This window comes from Actinia tenebrosa, unplaced genomic scaffold, assembly GCF_029948245.1.
Source record: "Actinia tenebrosa isolate PJP-AT-01 unplaced genomic scaffold, QUT_ActTen_1.0 PGA_scaffold11__36_contigs__length_13525064, whole genome shotgun sequence".
Taxonomy (NCBI): domain Eukaryota; kingdom Metazoa; phylum Cnidaria; class Anthozoa; order Actiniaria; family Actiniidae; genus Actinia; species Actinia tenebrosa.
Window position 1 is genome coordinate 5,119,419 of NW_028292571.1, and position 21,185 is coordinate 5,140,603.

General features: G+C 38.4%; 3 protein-coding genes across 3 annotated transcripts in view; 2 read left to right on the forward strand and 1 right to left on the reverse strand.

Annotated features, from left to right (window-relative positions):
- On the forward strand, positions 1 to 12,162 carry LOC116307823 (2-hydroxyacyl-CoA lyase 1). Its single transcript, XM_031718142.2, has 17 exons — positions 1 to 176; positions 826 to 866; positions 1,548 to 1,628; positions 2,206 to 2,278; positions 2,728 to 2,805; positions 3,382 to 3,476; positions 3,986 to 4,098; positions 4,972 to 5,107; positions 5,787 to 5,892; positions 6,759 to 6,842; positions 7,098 to 7,214; positions 7,883 to 7,936; positions 8,683 to 8,783; positions 9,133 to 9,303; positions 10,045 to 10,143; positions 10,630 to 10,825; positions 11,298 to 12,162. The coding sequence occupies exons 1-17, from the start codon at positions 9 to 11 to the stop codon at positions 11,328 to 11,330; spliced, it is 1,746 nt and encodes a 581-aa protein (XP_031574002.2). The 5' UTR covers positions 1 to 8; the 3' UTR covers positions 11,331 to 12,162.
- Positions 12,163 to 12,222: 60 nt separating this feature from the next.
- Positions 12,223 to 21,185, forward strand: part of LOC116307812 (putative phytanoyl-CoA dioxygenase) — a 30,106-nt gene continuing 21,143 nt past the window's right edge. The window contains exons 1-7 of the mRNA XM_089027470.1: positions 12,223 to 12,637; positions 13,044 to 13,148; positions 13,788 to 14,003; positions 14,483 to 16,854; positions 17,339 to 17,442; positions 17,824 to 17,920; positions 19,598 to 19,894. Of these exons, the coding sequence (XP_088883596.1) occupies positions 12,260 to 12,637; positions 13,044 to 13,148; positions 13,788 to 14,003; positions 14,483 to 14,713 (930 nt within the window). The 5' untranslated portion in view covers positions 12,223 to 12,259 and the 3' untranslated portion in view covers positions 14,714 to 16,854; positions 17,339 to 17,442; positions 17,824 to 17,920; positions 19,598 to 19,894. The remainder of the gene's footprint in view (positions 12,638 to 13,043; positions 13,149 to 13,787; positions 14,004 to 14,482; positions 16,855 to 17,338; positions 17,443 to 17,823; positions 17,921 to 19,597; positions 19,895 to 21,185) is intronic.
- LOC116307809 (uncharacterized) lies at positions 13,598 to 19,699 on the reverse strand. Its single transcript, XM_089027469.1, has 8 exons — positions 19,562 to 19,699; positions 19,392 to 19,446; positions 19,023 to 19,065; positions 18,248 to 18,297; positions 17,847 to 17,895; positions 17,691 to 17,773; positions 17,020 to 17,083; positions 13,598 to 16,417 (listed from the first exon to the last, which is right to left on the reverse strand). The coding sequence occupies exons 1-8, from the start codon at positions 19,653 to 19,655 to the stop codon at positions 15,902 to 15,904; spliced, it is 954 nt and encodes a 317-aa protein (XP_088883595.1). The 5' UTR covers positions 19,656 to 19,699; the 3' UTR covers positions 13,598 to 15,901.

A 21,185-nucleotide genomic window follows, 5' to 3' on the forward strand; every position in this document is an offset into this window, starting at 1 on the left:
TTTCCAAGATGGCGGATGGAGAAGAGATGATCACTGGCGCTGGATTACTTGCTTTAGCACTTAAAAAACAAGGTGTAGAGTTCATGTTTGGTGTTGTGGGAATACCAGTGATAGAAGTAGCAATGGCGGCACAAGCAGAAGGTATTGAATATATTGGAATGAGGAATGAGCAAGCGGTAAGTTTGCAGGCTTATTTTGCGCAGTTTCGTAATATCTCTCTCTCTCTCTCGTAGAATTTCATTTAAAAAAAAAAACAACCATTCTGTTTGAATAATAACACCTTCTGTTGCTGTATGCCGCGTTTTTTAAATAGTTTCGACAACTGAATATAAGTCGAGGCGCATTTTCACAATGCGCCAATGAATCTTGATCCCCACGGTATGGTGGGTGTGCCTATCCCGGGCCGGGTATCCCCCAGAAGCTGGGTTTAAGGTATTAAAATGCCCATCATTTACCGGTTATGATGACCAGCCATATTAGTTTTATCTTGGTTGTACCTCATTCTAGCTCAATGTTTAATACTGTTTAAGATGACTGACAAGGCAAAGGTTTGTCTGGACAATTCTGGTCGGACATTGTCTGATGACTGCCCATTATTAAGCCTTGCAGAAGGGTGTAAAATCACCCAATGAAGGAAACTCTTTTCTTAGATTCCCAGCTGTAGAACATAAATGGACACTGGCTCTTGAATAAAGAAGACTTATGACCACTAATTACTCCAAAACATTCTGAAAGACCTGCAGCGATCAATCCCCTCCCACCTATTGTATCCCTGCACCCACCAAAACACTGAAGTATAAACTACTTGTGTTATACATTATCTAGGCTTGTTATGCTGCCTCAGCTATAGGATATCTAACTGGAAGGTACTTCGGCTTTTTTTTAAATTTTGAAAAGTGTTTTGAACCTAGTATATAAAGTAAGAGTATAATTACCAAGAACGGAGGCAATAAGCCATATACATCCTGAGGGCCACAGTTCCAAGGGATGTATAGGCTTATTGCCGACGTTCAAGGTAATTAGTATTTTATTTATCAATTGAGAAGGTTTTCTATCAAATGTTGCTCATTATAAATGCAAAGTGTATATATAGTTATTAACCGGGTTAATGACTATATATATATTGACCTCGCATTTATAATGAGGTTTATAACAAAAATAAAGCCTTGTGAATAACAAAGAAATGACATATTTTACAACCAACATTCACCCTAAGGGCTCTAGGGCTCTTCCATAAGGCCCACACTACACACACTACCAGGTGCTACATTCTATATTTATAAAACATGACACTCTCATATTAATTTTTACTGAAGGAGGAAATGGGGAGTACACAGAAAAAAAACTTCACTCAAAGATAGATAACAACTCTTTAAATAAACTCAACTCACATAAATTATGTAGCTCAGTTGACAAACCCGTGACGATGGGCTTGAGCTACAAAGCAGTGAGAAACAGTGCCATAATAACACCATGTCACCCAAGCCACCTATAGAAATCAAGAAGCTTAGTTTGTACATATTTGTATTGTGTTTTGTTCATACCAGACCTGCAGTTTGTCTTGTTGTGTCTGGTCCTGGCTTATTACATGCCCTTGGTGGGATGGCAAATGCTAATGAAAACTGCTGGTAAGAAATTGAAAGTTTTTAAAGTCTCTATGTTAAACTTAGTATGTAAAGTCAATTGATGGTTTTTCAACCATTCCCAAGAGAATTAAATAACAAAAGACTATGGCAGGCCATGTTGGAGGATATCACAAAAGAATTCATTGACAATTCTTTTGTTAAATTCCTCCAACATGGCCACCGTGAAAACCATCAATATAGTCATATCTAGTATGTGTTGTATAGCAAAAAATACCTGAACTGTGGAATAAGCCCAATTTTTCTAATGACAGCTGTGCCCACTTTCGTGTGATTGCCCCACTCATTTTTGTTGATAAGTTCCAAACATTCTACATGTATGTGATCAAAATGGAACCAAAATATTGGCATACTAAGGACTACATAATGGAATGTTCTTAATTTATCAATGATAATGGTGGGGCAATCAATTCCACAGTTCAGTGTATTTAGTTTTTCGTACTGTTTTCTTTGGGGCCATGTAGTGGAGCTTTGCTCTCTGAGGTTTCCCTGCCCATATGGCAAAGTTTATAAAGTAAAACTAAAACTTTAATAAACAGCTTCCCTAAACTTTATTTTCCAGGCCATTGCTTGTCATTGGTGGTTCTAGTGATGTTGACCAGGAAGGCATGGGAGCTTTCCAGGAGTGTCCACAGGTACTTTGAGTCTTGGTTGGCCAGCGACAGATTTAGGATTTTAGGAATTGGTGCACCATTTTGGATATAATTCACGAACTTAAACATATCCAATTAATGCATTAGACAGCAGCTCATATAGGTGTGGGGCAGTGGAGAGGGGGGGGGGGGGGTACATATCCCCTGCACCAATCCCCTAGATCTGCCCCTGTCTGCTAAATGAAGTGGACGAGTGAGTGAATGAATGGAATGAATTGTTATGAAATGAATGACATAAATGAATAAAGTGAATGAATGGAAGGATGAATTTGAAATAAAATGGATGATTGGGTGGACCTAATAAATGCATTACTTATTAATCTATTAATCAAATGATTGATTGATGGATGGATTGATTGATTGATTGATTGATTGATTGGTTGAAGAAAACAACTGATTCAATGAATGCATGATTGCATTGTTACTGACAGGTAGATGCTGCCAGGCCATATTCTAAATTTTCAGCTCGACCCAGTGGAATAGGACAGATTGGTTTCTTTGTGGAAAAGGTTTGTACTTCCCAACTCTGGATAAGTCACAAATGAAGGTGGGAAAACTCCACAAAGATGTCTGGGATTGCCCTATCATGTGAATAGCATGGGTCTTTTGTGCCAGAGGTCTTGGTTCAAGTCTTGGCCAGACCAACACTCAGGGTCTTAAAATAACTGAGGAGAAGGTGCTGCCTTTGTAATTACATCATGGTTAGACCTTCATGTGGATCGGATGATCTCGTTAATGGCAGTCCTGTCCCAGATCAACTAGAGATGTAAATCTTCCATCAACAAAGTTTATTTAGTTATTATTTATTTATCCCTGTTGATGGTAGTTTTTCTTTTGGGGCTATTGCTTTGTACAAATATGTTTATTACACATTTAGGGTGGATATCCTTATGTGATAAAGCTGCAAATAAAAACCATATCGTATTGACCCTAAATGTACTGTATAATAAACAAATTATTACACGTTTAGAGCTTGATATTGTTTATTTATGAGTTTCCATATCTATCGCTTCCTCACTTGTTGACTTGCTTGTTTGCGATATGACATGGAAAACGCCTCTATTTAGGCTTGGTTTTTTTCATAGGCTGTGAGAACAAGCATGTATGGAAGACCAGGAGCATGCTACATTGATATGCCTGGCAGTATGATCAATGATAAAGTAGAGGCCTGCAAAGTGAGGTAACAATTTAAAGCCACAAAAGATGTAACATAGAATACTGTTTTCAGGACTCTCATAAGCGTATCAGTCACTTTGATTCAAATCTGTAAAGGTCATGCAGTTCAAGTATTTCAGTCAGTCCTGCTGCACTCTTCACTGACCTGCAGTCGGCTCTCGTTAATTTACTTATTACCCACCCTACCCTCAATTGTGTTGTTGTTGTTTGGAGAGCTTTGGGAGTAAGACTGAAGAACCTAGATGAAAACCCTCAAATCCGAAGAGAGAGACTTAACAATCTATACTCTACCCTGCGAGCAGAGGTTTTTTTCTGACCCTGCATGGGCTGGCTCTCTCTACTCACATGTGATGCCAAATCTTGGAATCAAAACCAATACCCCAGAGGTGAGGAACATGTACAGTACCTCCACATCACCCTTGATTTTCAAGCACTAGTAGAAGTTAAGGCAATAAGTTAATAAGGAATCCCTATGTCAGAAATGTGAAAAGCTAACATTGTCTGTTATTGTAGTACCCCAGCATCATGTCCCAAGCCTCCCAAGAGTCTTGCAGAACCTACTGCTGTATCACAAGCTATAGATGTCATGACCAAAGCTGAAAAACCTCTTGTTATCATTGGAAAAGGTAAAACTTTTTTACCCAGTGATGTTCCAGAGAAATTGCAAGATTTTCAATAACTTAGGCCAATCAAAAAAATTTGTGTGTTTCCTGTTGCATGAGAAAAATAATTGGGGTCAGTAGGTCGAATTTTTTTTACTAATGCAACAGTAGAAATGAGCTTACTGGGAACCCTGTGGTGCATTTGGGAATGAAAAAAATATTGGGGATCAGCAAAAATCAGCAAGAAAATTAGGGTCCGTTGTGCAACAGGAAACACAGCTTATTTTTTTGTTTTTGTCTTATAAGTACTTATTATAGATCAGAGGTCAATGTACTGTTCAATGACCTTTCCACGCATACCCAACATTAGACTGTTATCCCCAGTCCCCAAAGGGTTTGTCCCTGCCAACCCCCCAGGGATCTGACCCTGGACATCCCTTGTCTATTCTCTAGTCCCCACTACCATTCGACCCTCTCCCCTTGTCCTCCAGAGATACCCAAGACATCCCCTGTCTATCCCCTAGTCCCCACTATTATAGGACCCTCTCTACTATCTATGTGTCTCTCCCATTCCCTTGTCCCCTGGGGATCCCCTAGACATCCCCTGTCTATCCCCTAGTCTCCACTATTATAGGACCCTCTCTACTATGTATGTTTCTCTCCCATCCCCTTGTCCCCTGGGGATCCCCAAGACATCCCTTGTCTATCCCCTTGTCACCACTGCTTTTTACAAGATGTCAGTCTCCAATCGTCTTGTTACTCAGGATCCTTGAACTTAAGTTACTGCATTTGACAAAGTGTCTCTCCGGTCCCATGACCTCTGATTTTAAAGATTTTAAAGATAGATTTATATGTAATTACCATCAAGAAATATCACAATGCTTATTTAATATCAAGGTGCTGCCTATGCCAATGCCGAAGACCCTGTTCGTGATTTTATCAATACATGCAAAGTCCCATTTCTACCCACCCCTATGGGGAAGGGTGTGGTACCTGATGACCATCCTTGTTGTGTTGCGGCTGCTAGATCACAGTAAGTTATCTGATGTTAATACAACATTCTTGCTCATTATCACATACAAAGTACCATTTTGCCCCCCTCTCTGCCTATGGGGGAAGGGTGTGGTAGCTGATGACCATCCCTGTTGTGTTGCGGCTGCTAGATCACAATACTTCCATTTCGAGTTCGTCTTTGCTCAGCCTCAATTGTGTACAAATGTGTTCTTTTCTTTTATTAAGGCCCATTGTATAGTAAGGAATGTACGTACTACGGAACAATACGAGTTGATTAAAATGCCACGGGTTTTGGTTGGATGGTTGAATATTATAATGCACAATCTAGACTAAGGCTGAGCAAAGACAACTCGAAACTTTTACAGTTGCTTGAAACGCGTTATCATAAGCACTTTATCACAACAAGCACTTTCAATAAGTGCGATCGGTCCAAAATCACTCAATGGTACCTTTTCACTAACTTATGAAAGATAGAGAGATGTGTGAATGAAGGAAAGGAAAAGAAAAAGGCAACGAAAGGAAACCAAAGCAAAGCAAAGCAAAAGGAAAGCAAAGCTATAGAGTTATTTTCAGAGTTATTTTGCTTTGAGCTTTGCTGGATTAACAATATATTTTTGGGACTTGTCAGAGTGCTTTGAAAAGCTGTAAATCAAGAATTGGTATTGCGATCATTGTATACTTTTTGTTTTGTGTATCAGAGCTTTGTTGAATGCTGATGTTATCATCCTACTTGGTGCTCGCCTTAACTGGATACTCCATTTTGGAAAGCCACCGAGATTCAGAAAAGATGTGAAAATCATTCAGGTGTAGTCTTTGGCCTAGATCAAAAAGGGTAAATTTTATACCGTGGAAAGATGAAAAATCTTACTGACGTTTCGGTCGGAGTACTACTCCGACGACGGACTAGCGTCCGAAACGTCAGTAAGTATTTTCATCTTTTCACGCTGTAAAATTTACCCTTTTATCATTACTGTTTCATTAGAAACACCGACGCAGCTCACACTAGTTTTTAGCTAGTTATATCTTCTAAGTAATTTATAGCAAAAATTCATGTTACGTAAGCCTTTGTTATTCATCTGCCAACTAGAGATCCATTGGCTGGTGACGCAAAGCAACTTTGCTTTTGTGAAAATGGCTGGCATATTAACATCACAATGGATTTGCTAGTAAAACTGAAGAATCATCACCTTAAAAGGTTTCTTTTATCAACAGAAACAGTTCTTCAAGCCTTAAAAAGCTTTATTGATATTCTATCCATACCATGAAACAACCTGTGGAGTGATCGAGCAATGCAAAGGCCAACGCAATGAATAAAACGCTTTCCCGTTCTTGTGTTTGCTTTTGCATTTGCGTTTTTAACGTGTCAAAACGTATTTGCACAAATGCAAACGCGACTAAAATTATACTGCGCTTGCATAGTACCGGCCCTAATTTGCGTTTCACGTGTGAAAATGAGATGAGATGAGAAGAGAAGGGGGAAGAGGGAAGGGGGGGGGGGGGGGGGTTGTAAATGGAAGGAACATTTGTATTAGCAGACTATTGGGCTTATAACCGGACGAATGTTACAGTATCTTGTTCGTTCATGCATTGTGGATTTCCTGGCTCTGCGCCTGAATGAGAAATCTTTCCACTTCTAGTCTTTTAAAACTCAGTTTTTTATTTTCATTCAGGTCGACTTACATGCTGAAGAACTCAATAATAATATACAGTGCCAGGTGGCACTGCTTGGAGATTTGAAAGCTGTCGTTGAACAGGTTTGTTAAGTAATATATCCAATAACCTACCTATCTGTTACTATCATGAAAAATATATTTATCAATACACGCTCCACCAGTGTAATCCTTACTTGATAATGACATCGGATGATGTCAAACGTTATCCTTTTGCGTTTGTCTTTCTAATAAATTTTATAATAAAGTCTGGACTTCAAAAAAAGAAAAAGAAAAAAGAAAAAGAAAAAAAAAGGGTTGAGTATTTGTGAAACAAAGCTATTTACATTTGATTGACAGCTTAACATGGAAGTATCAAGACGTTACCATAGTAACAGACGTGGCCAATTGAGTGGATCTCGTGATTGGTTCAGGCAACTAAAAGCGAAAGCCGAAAAGAATGTAAATCTAAGCGAGGTCAGTCATATTGTTATCAAAAAGACTATTTATTAGCGAGGAAAAGGATTAGAGAACCAGTTATTTTTTCAGCCTTGCCTCTCCAAGGTGAGCTGTTCATATCAATCGACGCCATTACTGTAACAAAGCTTTATTTGCCCCTTGGACGCCCCCATAATGCCTTGCGATTCAAGATGGCCGCCGTATCGTTGAAGTGGTCCATTGAGACACTGCAAAGGGCATATATAGACTTTGGGTCGTAGAATAGATGAGATAGCGCGCACGCCATGTAAATTCCCGGTTGGGCTATTTTAAGTACAAATAGCCCAACCGGGAATTTGCATGGCGCGCACGATATTAAAAAGTTTCCCTCTCTCATTTATGTTTTCTTGTACAAAAACAATTGCCAAATCGTTGTCATATTCAAAAAATAGAACTTAGAAGCTGAAACCGAAAGATATTTTACGAAATGACATAATTATTCTCTTATTCATTTGATATGCACCGCAGTGAAACACATGTTTTAAAAGCCTCCATGCTCTCTGTCAGTGCAACGTGTATAATCATTCCACGAGTCGTATCACTAGATACATGTTCTTGACATACTTCCCATGTACCATCTCGTTCTCAGCTTTTTTGTTCTTTGTTTTGAACCCGACATTGATGAAATGGTTTTTTTTTTACACCAGGAGATGTCAAATGCTGAGACAAATCCCATGACATACTACCAGGTGTTTGGCCAGGTAATTTTTTTATCTTCGCGTAAAAACTGTGGGGCTTTATAATTTGGCAAGTAAGATATCGATTACTGCAACAGAACTAATTCTGTATTGATGACGATCGGAACCAACCAAAGCGCGCAAGATTACTGCTCATCTGATCTGATGAATGTTTTGACACAATGTATTAGTGTCAAACTATCAGGTGTTGATGACGATGGTAGTCATGGGGATGACGGTGGTGATGAAGATGATGATGGTAGTGATGATCACAACGAAGATAATGATGATGATTATAATTGTTTTAAGTGTAGGTTATTCATGGTCTTGTCACGATTTTGATGATGGTAATAAAGATGATAGTCATCGACGTGGTGATCATGACGATGATGATGAGGATGATGACGATTATGATTATGATGATGACGATGATGATGATGATGATAGCGGAAGTGATTAAATTGCTGGTTGTGATGGTGGTAATGCGATTTTGATGATGAAAAATAAAACAACGTACTATACATATAGTATTTAATAATTTAAGTTTACTTCTATGAAGATGATAATGAGCATGCTTGTGACGAGATGATGATGATAACAACGATGATGACAATAATCATGGTGGTAAATGATGCTAATGGTGTATCCATGGCAATTCCATGATGCGTGCTCATACCTATTCCCATACACACATATTTTTCATACTCATACAAAATTCTATTTAACAAATAGCTGACAACGTGAAATCTTCCTCTCTTCCTCTTTTCAAGGTCAAGAAATTTCTTCCAGAGGATTGTGTTATTGTTAACGAAGGTGCCAATACGATGGACATAGGAAGAACAATGATGCCAAACAGCCTCCCCCGGAAAAGGTTCGTCAATAATATAACCAGCTATAGCATTGTGATTTTCTCGCCAAAATGCGCGCGTGCAACCCACATAACTTCTAATGGAGTCCCTGTGGATTCAGTATGAACTTTTTCGTGCCAAAACACGCTCGTTTGCCCCCTTAGGGACTCTCAACATTGGGAGAGCCAATAAAAACTTGATTCATGAGTCCCTGTGGATTTAGCGCGAACTTTTTGCGCCAAAACACGCGCGTTTGCCCCACTTTGCACCCCTGTGTTCTAACTTAAGAGCTCTCGCTACTTTACTTTGCTCGCTTTTTGTGTACTATATGGAAACAATATGGCTTTCTTGTTGCTATTTTCGTATCTTTAGACTTGATGCGGGCACATTTGGAACCATGGGGGTAGGGACAGGGTTTGCCATCGCTGCTGCAGTACTTGCCGAGAGACAATCACAAGAAGGCAAACTTCCAAGAAGGGTAGTGTGCATTCAAGGGGACAGCGCCTTTGGTTTTTCAGGAATGGAGTTAGAAACGGCCTGCAGGTTGGTAGTGATGTGCAAACACATGCATGAGAGACTAGGATGAACTAAAACCCATTCAATTCTTTATTTCTTTTATTATGTCTTGATAAATAAAATAAAACTATGACTTCGTTTCCACTCTCCTCTTCTCTCCTCCCCAAGCTCGCCCAAAAGCCTCCTCAACAAAGCCCACAAGGAACGCCTGGCTACGCAAGCTATTTTATAGTGGGATACTGGTGCCCACTGTCGCTCACACACACACTGACACTGCCATTAAATCTTCTATGCATACAACTCTCAACCCACATGTTGATTTTTGCAGAGGACGGAAAACCAGAGAATCTGGAGAAATACCCCTGTGGCAAGGGAGAGAATAACACATCAAACAAACTCGACTCATATTTGATCGATCCCGGTGTAAGCAATCGATAAATTCAATGAACAATCGATAATGCGAAAATTTGTGGTTATCGATTAAATCTGATACCAATCGATGCACGTCCATTAGCGATATGATTAATCGGTTTAGTCGATTGATTACATGTTTGTGATAATCGATTGTTCATCGATTGCCCGATACCAATCGATAATAATTATCTAATTATACGATTGATATGGGTTGTATTTCGGATGATCGATTTTATTGATTGCTTGTGCCGGGATATGATTTAGCCTGAATCGGTATAGTAGTGGTAAAAAATTCGACCAATCAGAGCGTGCGTTATATATAATTCAGTCGATATTTTATCTTATATCTTGCAGATATAACCTTCCAATTGTATTTATCATTGTCAATAATAATGGTATTTATAGTGGACTGGACAAGGAGGCGTGGGAATACTTGGATAACCCTACGACAGAGTAACCATTTTATATTATATTTACAATGTTGTTGTTGTTGTTGTTGTTGTCATTGTTGTTTGCCCCGTCCACACGTATCCGGATAGATTTTAAATCCGCAACTTTTTCGTCGCGGATTGGCCTTCCTTCTACACGCATCCTGTGATTTTGTTTTAGATACGCAGTGAATATGGCCACCTGAGGAACCCGTATAGAAAAAGTTGGGGATTTGCAACTACCCATGGGCAAGTAGAGACTTAAAAACTTTACTTGCATGTGTAGGTAAGAGGCGACGAGCACTACACGTGCTACATCACACCTGATTTTCTTTGTCGCTCGCTTTTCATTTTTTTTTCGTCCATTCCCTTCGGAAATCTGTCGGAACCCGAAGTGCCGAAATTTGAATTCGACGACTCGCCAACGGAAAAAATAACGAGCGAGACTTGGAGCAAGTCTATTAAAATGTTGAAGGAAACTATTTTAAAAGCTCCTTTTGCTTTTTCCCAGGGCACCCCCCACGGCACTCCTTCCTCAGGCTCGCTACGAACGAATAATCGAAGCATTTGGTTGTCGAGGGTACTTCGCCGAAACTAAATCAGAATTACAAGAAGTTCTGAGAAAAGCCTTCAAGGAAACTAGTGAGAAGAAAAAACCTGTTTTGATCAATGTAATGATTGATTCTACTGCTGGACGGAAACCACAGGTGAGCAGATAGAAAACTAAAACCTAGCTTACCGAGCCTTTAGTGTTGCTGGGCGTAATGCAATCCAGAGCCAGAGCCCTCCAGCGCCTTCCTGCTTTGTTGCCAACGCCTGCTTTAAAAAATACGCCACTGAGAAAACTCTGGGCTCGAGATTGCTCCCAACTCAGTCGATTGGTGCTTCAAACTTTGTCCCCACTCTCCCGCGCGACCAAAACAAAAACAAAAAACAGAAAAAACGACTCGACTGATTTAGAAAGGAAGAGAGGGACTGTTAACAGTCTATTGATTTCCTTCCTTTTCCGGGGGAGGGGGTAATCCCATGGAATGATCGACGGAAAGCAATTTCCCCCTAAAGAGAAAGTTGGGGCATGGTCTTGGTTTAATCTTAGCCCCACTTTGAGGATAAATCTTACTATTTGAACCCCTAAAAGATACGACGACGATTCTTTCTTTTTTCAATCTTTTTCCCAAGGATTTTTTCTGGCTGACGCGATCCAAGATGTGAATGTCTACATAGACGAAATGTCAAAGGAACACAAGACAGTAACATCACGACAGGCAAACGAACACAACTCTTTTGGAGCCGTTCAGGCGTCGAACCATTCATGTACCAAATATAATCAGTATAAATTAAAACAAATATAATGGGGGGGAAAATGTGTGTCCAATGGGGTCGGCACACTGAGGAGTTCCAGACGTCTGAACTACGCCTTCTATTTCAATTTATTTCATTTTTTAAATATGTTTTATATTAAATGGCGGGATTAGATTAAATGTGATTAAAGGAGAGGAGTTGATCACTGGATTTGATATCCAACACGAATAAAATTCCATTGTTAGAGGGACATGAAAACCAAAAGGAATTGTTATATGGATGTATATTATCGTTATGGAATATAGAGTGATTCAACTGATCAGGGTGACAACAAGCTTGAGCAAAAATGGTTATATTAATGGGTAATGAAAAAGACCTCACTATTTAATTATGCATTTATTTATCTGTCGAAAGTCATGTTTTTGATGCCGGTGTTTTGATCGTTTTACAAAATCGCAAAACTTAAGAAAAATGCTGACAACTTAAGGTTGTCCTTTTCGTAATAGCAAGATAATTTCGATTGTGATACACTGCTGATTTATACAAAAAAACTTTTGTTTATACAAAGCAAAAATAATCTTCGAAAATGCCGCCACTCGCGGCCCGACGTCGACATCCAGCATGGCTAATTTGAAGATAATCACATAGTCGGATTCTATGTAAAGAAATTCAAAAATATCTGTAAAATTCCAAAACGAATATTTAAAAAATAGCCCTGTAGATGTAATAAATTGTTATTGTCCGCCATTGTTTTTCTCCCAACGCATGCGCAGTGCGTTTTTCATTAGCGTCCTTCGTGGGATCTCAAAAAACATTTCGTCTGTGTTTTTTGCCAAGTTATGTGGAGAATGACTAGGCTAAATTTTAACTTCGCAAGATTATTTTTTTGTACAAAAAGAGCGAATCTGATCGTGAATCAAGCACGTGGTTTTTCCAATGGTGTTTTATTATCCGAGGACGAAATACAGAGATTCAAGGAAGATGGCGCTGTCTGCCTACGTGGAAAATTCGACCAAGAATGGCTTCACAATATAAGACGAGGAATACGCAAAGTCTTCGATAATCCAAGCCGCTTCAGTGAGAAACTTGCTCACAAGGAACATTCAAAATCTTTGTATTTCAATGATTTTTGGAATTATCAGACAGTTCAAGAGTTCTCGGAATTTGTGTTTCATTCTCCTGCTGCTGAACTTGCAAGACAGCTGATGGGGTCGGAGGTAATATAAACATTATGTATTATTTTTCATAGAATCCAAGGGCGGATCCAGGGGGGAGGGTCGGGGGGTCGCGACCCCCCTGTCATTCCTGAGGTCAAATGGGCTTCCTGTGGTAAAAATGCGACTGGGATTCCTTTGCCCACAAAATTTACCCCTGAGACCCCCCCTTCAAAAAACCCTGGATCCGCCCTTGGAATCCACAGGCAGCCCAAGGACTTGTCCTGTGGTGTTGTACTACAACGAGCGGGTCATTTGAACGTTTTCACATATTTGAAAATTGTCAATGAGCCCCTCTGAAGGGCCATATAAAAATGTTGTTTTTTAGGGTTTTACTCAAAATCTTGCAACCTCTACCATTTAGTTTTAAATGTGGCACTTGATCATTTTTGGTTTGTCTTGTTTTTAGAATGTATTGTTCTACCATGAACATGTGTTTACTAAAGATCCTGGAACATGCTTTGCAACTCCCTGGCATCATGACCAACCTTACTACCCTCTAGATGGATGGAAGGTGAAACTGCATGACTTTGAAGTGATTGAGGGAGGGTGGGGATAAAGATCTTGGTACATGCTTTGCAACACCCTGACATCCTTTGACCAATGGATAGATGGTAAAACACTGTTGTGGTAATTGATAGGCTGGGAAGGGGGGGTTAAAGATCTTGGTTGGTACATGTTATGCAACTCCTTGGCATCACGACCTTTAGGTAATACTCCCCATTAGGAGCATGGAAAGTAAAATAGGGATATTGGTGGAGGGAGAGGGGATGTAAATTGTACTCTTGATAAAGCCCTTGCTTAATAATTATTTGTTAGCCCTCAAAATGTTCTTGTGACACTAAGAGCTCCAGATACAAATTTTTTTAAATCTAAGAAACATCAATTTGTTATGAGCAGGGGAGTAGTGAGGGGAGATGTCTGCCAAAACAGGGGTCGGCATTACATTTTACTTATCACACATAAACCATACAAATTTAATGTATAAACTGCAGTAAACACAGAATTTACAAATCACACTTTACATTTTGTTATTTTTACATGACACACTTATTTTAGCTTGAATCATGTCACTTGTGACTCTTGCCAACCTATCTAATAACCTTTGCTAGCTTTTTTAAATAATAATGATTAATTTCTCATTTATCTGCAGAATTGCTCATTTTGGATGCCACTGTCTGTAGTTTCCAAAGAGAACTGTCTGAAGTACATCAAAGGTTCTCATCGCTGGGGAAAATGGTTTATTCCCAAGAAGTTTGAAACCAACTTAAACTACTCCCTTCAGGATAAAGAAATGGGAAGATTTTCAGCGATGGTTGACATTGATGCCAACCATGACCAGTATGAAGAACTCTCATGGGACTTAGAGGTAACGGGAAAAACATTTAATTTATTCTCACAGCCTAAGCTGTGAACATGGCGTGCAAAGCACGAGTTGAAAAATGATTGGCTCTAAGCATCTTTGGAGCTTCCGCAACAGAGTATGGTTTTCAGCGATCTTGCTCTGGAACAGGGTATGAATTTCAGCGATTTTACTCTGAAACAGGATCAGGGTTCAGAAGTCTCAGCAGCACATCCCTACCCTAAATGGGCAAGAGTACCCCCCCTAGGGTTCCAGCTGATGTTGTTGTTGGTTTGAGAGAATCACAAAACCCTTAAGCCTTGTTTTCATTAGCAATGCAACTTAAGTGCAATAGCGCAAGTATCAATTTTTTATCCTTGCACTTGTGTTTCTGTGGTAGTGAAACCAGGCTTTAGGCTATTTCTAGATAAATATATGTTATTGAAAACACACAGCTGCAGTACTTATGCTAGAAAATGTTTTTTTTTTAACCATCTTGACTTCAGCCAGGAGATTGCATTGCCTTTCATATGCTAACGGTTCACGGAGCCTCAGAAAATGTGGATCAAAATGGCCGTCAGGTTTTGGCCACTCGCTGGCTTGGTGATGACATGGTCCTTACGACAAGACCTTGGGAATGTTCTCCGCCTATTTTACCTGATGGATTCAAAGCAGGTGAATCTGTTTTGAAGTACCAGCATGCATTTCCTCCAATCAAACAAAAAGTTCACAAATAGGTTGAAGATGTCAATCATTAGTATAATATTGCAGTTCCTCTTAGCTTGGAAGTTCATAAAGTGTGAAAATTCATTCCCAACTTCAGTCATTCTATCTTTGGCAAATCTTTTGTCTTGAAGCTAATCTTCATGCGTCACCTGGATAAGGGATTATTCTTTTTCAAGTATTGGTGATAAACATGAAAATATTATATAAGAGAGTGACACCTGGTCAGAAATGAAGGCTATTAGGTGGCTATTAGCTATTTAAATTGTTAAAAAGCTGCAAGGAATAAGAGTGTATCTTTGGAGATCCCCAGGAAAAAACCATGGGTAAAATTCTGTCCCTTGTTTGCGACAGAATTTTAACCCTGGGTTTCTGAGGATAATCATTGCATATCAAATGCTATAATCAATAATCATAACAGTAGATACACTGTAGTTAATAAATAACTCAATGAAGAAAAGCCTTTGATGAGGAAAATATTTTCAGTGGAAATTATTGCTATTTTACAAAAATGAATAATTGTTGACAAATTTAAAATTTTTTACTAAAAACACAGCCTACACACTGAAGTACATGACTTTGTATGCATTTTTCAACACTTATATTTTAGTTAATAGTTGGAATGCTTCATGCATGTGCAAACTTCATTATGTATGTAGGTATTAAGTAACTTCTATAGATACCATTTGATTTTGTTTTAGGCTATTTTGATCAAACATTTACCAACCTGGTTGTAAATAAGATCAGATCAAAGGCAACAATAGACCTTATTCGTGGTGTGACAATGTTTTCCCAATTCAGCGTGACAAACCTCCAGAGGATTCATTTTTACTCTTTGAAAAATTCATGACTATCCCAAAGGATACGAAAGGAATAACGATGATATCCCGACGAGTTGCAAATTAATAGCTCTTCATTCCCGCAGAGGTTTTTCACATTTAATTGAGAAAACATTGTCACACCATGAATAAGGTCTATTTTTCATTCTGAAAAAATTCTATGACAGGGGTCACACATTACTGAAAGAAGAAAGACTGATGGGATGACATAATGAAGTAGATTTAAAAAAAAGGATTATAATGGTGAACAATTTGTATTCACATCAAAAGTGGAAAAATAAAAAACGTAAACTTTAATGTTTGGGCACACTAACCACAGGGTTAGCGTGTCCTCACTGTAAAAAATAGTGGCATCCTAATCATTTAGTCTGAGTAAGAATCATGTCTTTGTCTCCTGGGTTTTTTCCTATCATCTTTACTATGCTTGTGCTCCTCCTTTGATGAAAAATGTCTTTTTGTCTTCTTTCTATCAGATGATTGTTTCTTCTTAGAATGAGGTTCGCCATCTGAATCATCTGAAGTTGAATCATGCCTCCGTTTAGAAACTTTAGCCTTAAGGTCAGATTTCCTGACATTTCTTGAGTCTGACTCGCTATCTGATGTTGAGTCATGCCTCGTTCTTTTAGCCTTTGATTTAATTTTTTTATCATCATCATTGTCCGAATGTCTTCTCCTGTGCCGATCTCCATCTCTTGCATTTGTATCACTACTGTCAGAATCTGATGGACTGTCATTTCTTTGAGATCTTTTACTTGACTTGCTTTTCTTTTTCTTCTTTCGTTTTTCTTTCTTCTCTTTCTTTCTTTTCCTTTTACTTTCTCTTGTATCCATATTTGTCTGGTTACTTCTGTCTTCTTGCTTGCCGTGCTGCTTGGGTATCTATGTTTGATTAAAGTGTGAAACTCACTTCAGGGGCAGATCTAGGATTTTCAGTTTGGGGAAAGTTCAAACCAGACAGTGGCCATAATCAACTGTTTTTTTATTTCAGACCACATGTCATTCTCTAGAGAATAACGTTCTTTGTTTGAGTTGTATCTATATTCATGTGTTTTCACATGTGCAACCATTGATAATAAACAAAGGAATAATACTCCAGGGAATGACAAGTGATCTGAAATGTTTTCATGGTAAAGTTTCAAACTTTTGGAAATCCTATTTCCAGAGTAATTCCTGTACAAAAAGTTTGCTTGTGCAGGAACCAAAGCTTCCAGTTTATTGCTATTTTTTAGGTTTGCCATTGTATGTACTACATGTGGTAAAGCAATTTTCAGACTAGCTGAATTTATTTCAGGCTTTTCTGGGAAGATGGTGCACAGGTAAAACTTGACTAACAGTAAGTCTGGGTAATAATGAAATATCAAAGTCCCTGTATTTCAACTATTATCATATCAGGATTACTAAATCCGACCAGTCTTGATATTCTGAACATTGAATATGTTGCACACATGATATCCAAGGTCAATAGGACTGGCTATTCTCACCTGGCTGCCAATAGCAGACATGGTTTCTTTTGTACTCACTGAATCCATTAAACTGGCTCTGGTGCTGGAAAACAAGTTGGGGAAATAATTTTTGTGAGATGCAGCTGACAAAATTAACAATATCATCAATTTTATTGAACCCTGAAAAAACCTCTGGGCTGATTTGATCTAAGAAATGGGCTTGGTTAACTAACAGATTGAACCTGAAACGACCTCTGGGCTGATGAAAGTCAGTGTGTGGCTAACACATATCAAACCCTGAAACAACCTCTGGGCTGATCTAAGTCAGTTTTATGGCTAACTCTGAATTGGAATTTAGTTGGGTTTTGCAGGGGAAGGAAAGCTAAAGAATCTCAGCAAAAACCCTTGAATCGGGAGAGAGAAACAACAAATGCATGTGATACAAGTCATGCTACCTCAGAGGTGAGTGCACAACTGCTAAACCGACCTTGATTATTGATTGTTAAATGCCTGGTTGAGACAACGTAAGTCTACAATACATGTAGACTACCGTAGATCAAATAAATTGTTCGGTAACTTTACATGATTCAATTGACAGCAGTGCAGCAACTGTACATTGTCTCACTCGGCGTATAGCCATCAACACAGTGGTAATATCATATATATGTGATTGTAGATTAAAAAACATGTTCAGTTTTGCAAAAAATTACCTTCCAAATCCCATTCCTTCTATTCTTTCTATATCTTTGTCATCTCGTTCTGTCTGTCCTTTTCTGAAAACCTCTTCAAGTTCCTAAAATTTTGCACAGAGCGAAATTTTTTAATCAATTTGTTTTATTGCAGAGGGATGCAGTTCCGGGTTGTACCTGTTTGGTGAGTTGTGATGTCCCAGCCCTCTTCACAGGTGCATGTCCTCTGCAAGGATAAAAGAAAAGATAAGGTATGCAATGAATAAGCAAGTAGCATTAACTGGAAGATTTGCTTTGTATGAGTATGAAATGGCTTAGACATGGCAATCTCAATGCAGAACTGATGGTATTATTTGAACAACACTAACAATAATCCCACAGGGTTCAAAATAATTGCCAGTTAACAGACAAGGTCCAGTCTTGAAAATCCCCTTAAGTATCCTCTTGGCTGGCCACATTTTGATCAGTGTGATGTGTCTGGTCAGTACAGGATCATATTTAGTGTGACACATCCATAAAGCGATATTTTCAAAGATATGTAAAATTTAGAACTAGAAATTTGTTTTGAGCCTACTTACAATGCTGCTGCCATTGCATCTGCTTCCATTCTTTTGATTGCCTCTTTTTCCTGTACACATCCAAACAAAAACCAGAACATCTTATGATGACTGAAGTGCATATGTCTAAAAGCGTTAGTATTGTGAATTGAGTTAGCCAACCATTATCACAATATTGTTCTTATCAAGTTGCTTTGTTTCGTCACTAAAACAATCGCTGGTTGGCATAGTAATTTTAACAATTATTTAAGTTACAGCAACTACTGTTGTATTTGTATTAACATCTGTTAGGTTGTAAAGCGCCTTTGATTATATCCACATATTAAAGGGCGCTATATAAATCATAATCATAATTATTATTATTATTATTAGGTTCTGGCCTTATGTCCTCCCTTATATATAAAAGATTTTAAAACTTTATGTGAATAGTTTCACCCTCCTTGGGAACTGCCTTAACAACCGAACTAAGAGGACTAAACCAGTCTTGAAAAATACAGAGATCTATAGAGCATGTACTTGTCGTGCATGTGTCATAACCACCATCTTGGTTTACGATAACAAAGAATTCCTCATTTATTTAGCTTCTTTTGTTAGACCAAACAACATGGCGATTATTTCATTGTCATCTATATCTCAAGGGAGTTTGAGTCACATGCTTGCACAATCATACTGTATACATTAGAACCTGTTCAATGATCTTTCCTCTGATTTGAAATACACCTTATTAGAAATCACATGAAATATACACAAGCATTATTTTAAATTATCATAATATTTTGTTGATAGTTATACTTACTGCTTCCTTCGAACTGGATGTACCTCCCTTATCACGAGAAAACCTTCATATAAAACAACAAATACGTCAAGAACAGCGTAATGAAGAAAGACTAATTAGTTAGGTAAATTGGGCTATTGGGGTCGGGGGTGTTTTTGTGAAGGAATTCTTCAGGGGTCGGGGGAAAATTATGCAATAATTTTCAAGTCAAATACCCAACCATTGGAAGAATGCTTTATTCTTGGTTTGCAATCAATCCCAAGAGAGCACAATAACAAAAGGGATGTCCGCCATGTTGGAAGATATAACAAAAGAATTCATTGAAAAATCTTTTGTCAAATTCTTCCAGCATGGCGGCTATGACGTCTATTGCAAACAACGAAGAATTACCACTGCAAATCTTTGTTTTTCTGCCATCTTCCGACTGGAGCCATTAAAGAGTGTCCTATAAGAAGTACAAACGATTAGTACAGATAGTTTTAACCTCTCAACAGCACTACATTAAATCCAAGACATCTCTTGTCAACAAAAGAACCCATTTATACCCCTTTTATACTCACCAAGATAATTCTCTCTGTGTTTGTCTGATTTGACAGATTCCCACTCAAACTGATCAGCTCCACCTCGAACTCCGCCTCTCGAAGGATGAAACATCGCTAGATCGCTTGCTTATTGTTTTTTTGGAAAAGATTCACTAAAACTACGACAAAATTACGACAAAGTTCGTTCGTTCAGTTCGCCATCTTGGACGTGAAACGCAATCGAAGTCCTGGGCATCATTTTACCACAGGAAACCCAGTCGATCACACAGGGAACCCATCAAGTAGATAGATCGTGGACAGACAGACAGATGATCAATGCACAAATAAATACAAGGGATCGCGGACTAAAAGGTAGGTAAGCCGAGATAAATAATGTACAAAGTTAATAAGTCAAAACTAATGCGATAGACCATAAAGATTAATCAGCTATTCGATCTTGGTTTAAGAGTCTTCTGTCCAATTATCTTGAGCCAATTTCAAAAAAATGCTTTCAAAGGATATTTATTCCAAAAATTAATTTTTATGAGATTTTTTTGAAGTCCAAGGTGACTGATTGCAATTACATTTAGCCAAAGTATAGACTAGTATACCAAGAATTACTAGAAAACTCGTTATGTATATCTTATATGGCCTAAAAGGCTATCCGTCTCACTGGACTGAGTGGGAGACTACATTTGAGCCGTGGTTCTTTTCACTTCCCACGCTTCATTTTTTTCCGAAAAACCCTTAAGCAATACAAATACCGCCCTTTACTGTTCTATTACATTCGCTTGATTTTTTCCCTATCTTTGTCAGTTGTGCAATTTAAGTGGCAGACTGTGAAGGATATTTCAGTAATCTCCCCTATCGAGTACCTTCTGAATCCGACATCAGAGCTACATTTACGGTGTGCGCTTTGCGAAATTAAAATTAAGTAGTAGCAAAAATTTAACGGCACAATAATTTACTAGTTCTATGCCTTTCTAACATTTTGTTGTTACTTTTTCGAAGCAGAATTTTCCTAAGACGTGTTAATGAATATGTTTTTTAAGAGGTGCAAATACTTATAGCTGGTCTACATATGGCCTAAGTGTTTTCCTTAATCTCTCGAAGAAACTGAATAGGCAGGCAACGGATGTTTTGAATCTTTCCCAGTGGTATGTTTTGAAATATTTTACCCCAAGTCGCATGACGTCTAAGCATGTCAAAGCGCAGGTATTTTTCTTGACACACACAGTTGGAAATGCTCCCTTAATTGCAGCATTTTTTATTCTTCCTAATTGTGAAGGCCTTTCCACGTAACTAACTGTTAGCCATTGTCAAATAAGGCCATAAAACGATTCCCAATTAAGAAGCGCTAAACCTGCGAAAGGTTTGATTAACTTTCCTGACCATGAGTTCGTGTCCTTGATTGATTTCTATCTATGATTCCAGATTTTTCGACCAGAACATTACTCATTATTCCGCGTATAATATAGCCGATAAAGTGATAAAATCCTTAGTTATCACCACATCTCTGATTAGTGATTGAGATTTCACCTAAGTATTCAATTGAAAACGCATAGTATAATCTAGAGGAAGGCGCCGATGAGATCCAAACGGTGTACTCAATGAACTACCTCGAAATGCCAAAATATATTTTCAATTTAAAACGTATTGCATA